The 1,936-nt window shown below is 41.0% G+C and overlaps 1 protein-coding gene across 1 annotated transcript; it reads left to right on the top strand.

Moving 5' to 3' along the window:
• Positions 1–403: 403 nt before the first annotated feature.
• LOC128592071 (securin-like) lies at positions 404–1,095 on the top strand. The gene has a single exon (XM_053599910.1). The coding sequence runs from the start codon at positions 439–441 to the stop codon at positions 1,045–1,047; it is 609 nt and encodes a 202-aa protein (XP_053455885.1). The 5' UTR covers positions 404–438; the 3' UTR covers positions 1,048–1,095.
• The last annotated feature ends 841 nt before the right edge of the window (positions 1,096–1,936 follow it).

Below are 1,936 nucleotides of genomic sequence, written 5' to 3'. Positions count from 1 at the left end.
TTAAAGATGGGGGTCTTGCTCTTGCTCACGCTGATCTTGAACCCATGAGCTCAGGCACTCCACCTGCCTCAGTCTCCCAGAACGCTAGGATTACAGGCATGAGCTACTGTGCCTGGCCTAACCCCCAGCTCTTAATCAACATAGAAATTCCAAAATAATCTTATCACATGAAGTTGCCTTCACCAGGTTTTGCTTTATTTGTACACAGGTGGTGTACATAACAATCTCAACAAGTTAAAAGTAGAAGAATCCCAGAAGATTTGTGACCCAAAAAGGTACTGTGACTGTCCCAGGGCCATATGTCATGGTGTTATTGAACTGTTACAGTGTTGGGATCTTCTGTCTTTCACTCTCTTTTAGTGGAATGCATTTCAAAATTTAAAATCCTCAACAGAGGCCGCTTGGGATAACCGGAGCATTGCAAGTGAATAATCCAGAATGGCTACTCTGATTTTTGTCGATAAGGAAAATGGAGAACCAGCCACACGTGTGGCTCCTAAAGATGGGCTGAAGTTGAAGTCTAGACATTCAGTCAAAGCTTTAGATGGGAGATCTCAGGTTTCAACACCACTTGTTGGCAAAATGTTTGATGCTCCGTCAGCCTTACCTAAAGCTGCCAGAAAGGCTTTGGGAACTGTCAACAGAACTACAGAAAAGTCAGTAAAGACTAATGGACCCCTCAAACAAAAACAGCTAAACTTCCCTGCAAAAAAGGTGATTGAGAAGACCACTGAAGCAAAAAGCTCTGTTCCTGCCGCAGATGACACCTATCCAGAAATAGAAAAATTCTTTCCTTTCAATCCTCTAGATTTTGAGAGTTTTGACCTGCCCGAAGAGCACCAGATTGCAGACCTCCCCTTGAATGGAGTGCCTCTCATGATTCTTGATGAGGAGAGAAATTTTGAAAAGCTGTTAAAGCTGGGTCCCCCTTCACCTGTGAAGATGCTCGCTCCACCATGGGAATCTGATCCGTTGCAGTCTCCTTCAAGCATTCTGTCGACCTTGGATGTTGAGTTGCCACCTGTTTGCTATGACATAGATACTTGAATTTCTTAGTGCTTTATAGCTAGTGTGTATTTGTATTAATAAAGCATTTCTTTAACACGTTTTTAAAAAAAAAAAAAAAATAAAAAAAAAAAATAAAATCCTCAACAGAAGTGGGTTGTAAAATCAACAATGGTCAATTATTAGGTATTGATCATCTTTTTCTTAAAAAAGTGAAATAGGACCAATAACATCAGAGTGCACAACACATCCATCCTCTGCCTCTTGGCTAAGATGAAGTGCAGGATACACCACATACCATAAAGGTAGATAATATTCTGCAATGCTTTGTTTTCGTTATTCATAAAAATAAATATGTATGCACATGTACATCGATATTGATGCAGTGAGTCTGATATGTACTATGTATTATTTACTATGGTTCATAGCCAAAATTTGAAAGCTTCTTTAGTACATACTTGGATTTCCTTATGAGTATGTTTTCATAAAAGTAAAGGGTCACCTGGCATCCCATCCAAACTGGCCTAAGCAGATGGCCTGGAATCTAACGAAAGTTCTGAACTTGAGTTATGAACACAACATTTTTCTGTTTGCCTTCCACATCACTGGGCTACCAGCAACAAAAGTATACTTTTGGAATGCTTTTGGGATTCTTTGGAGGATGAAAGTGCTGCATAAAATCAAGCCTGGTCTGTTTATGGATGTAATTCGCTGTGCCCAGAGATCAGGATGTGCACTGTGGTCTGAATTACTCTGCATCTGATTCTCATTAACTGCCTATGATTTCCCCCCTGGATCCGGTTTCCCTGCCTTTCTGAATTACTGTGCACATGGCTGGCTTCTGCAGATTGCTCAGCCCTGGTCATCTGCAATCGAGTTTGCTGCTCTGTTATAACCCATGCTGCAATTTGAGTGGACCCATATCAGGAGT

This window comes from Nycticebus coucang, chromosome 8 (genome assembly GCF_027406575.1).
Source record: "Nycticebus coucang isolate mNycCou1 chromosome 8, mNycCou1.pri, whole genome shotgun sequence".
Lineage (NCBI taxonomy): Eukaryota > Metazoa > Chordata > Mammalia > Primates > Lorisidae > Nycticebus > Nycticebus coucang.
This window is presented reverse-complemented; position numbering and strand designations above follow the sequence as displayed.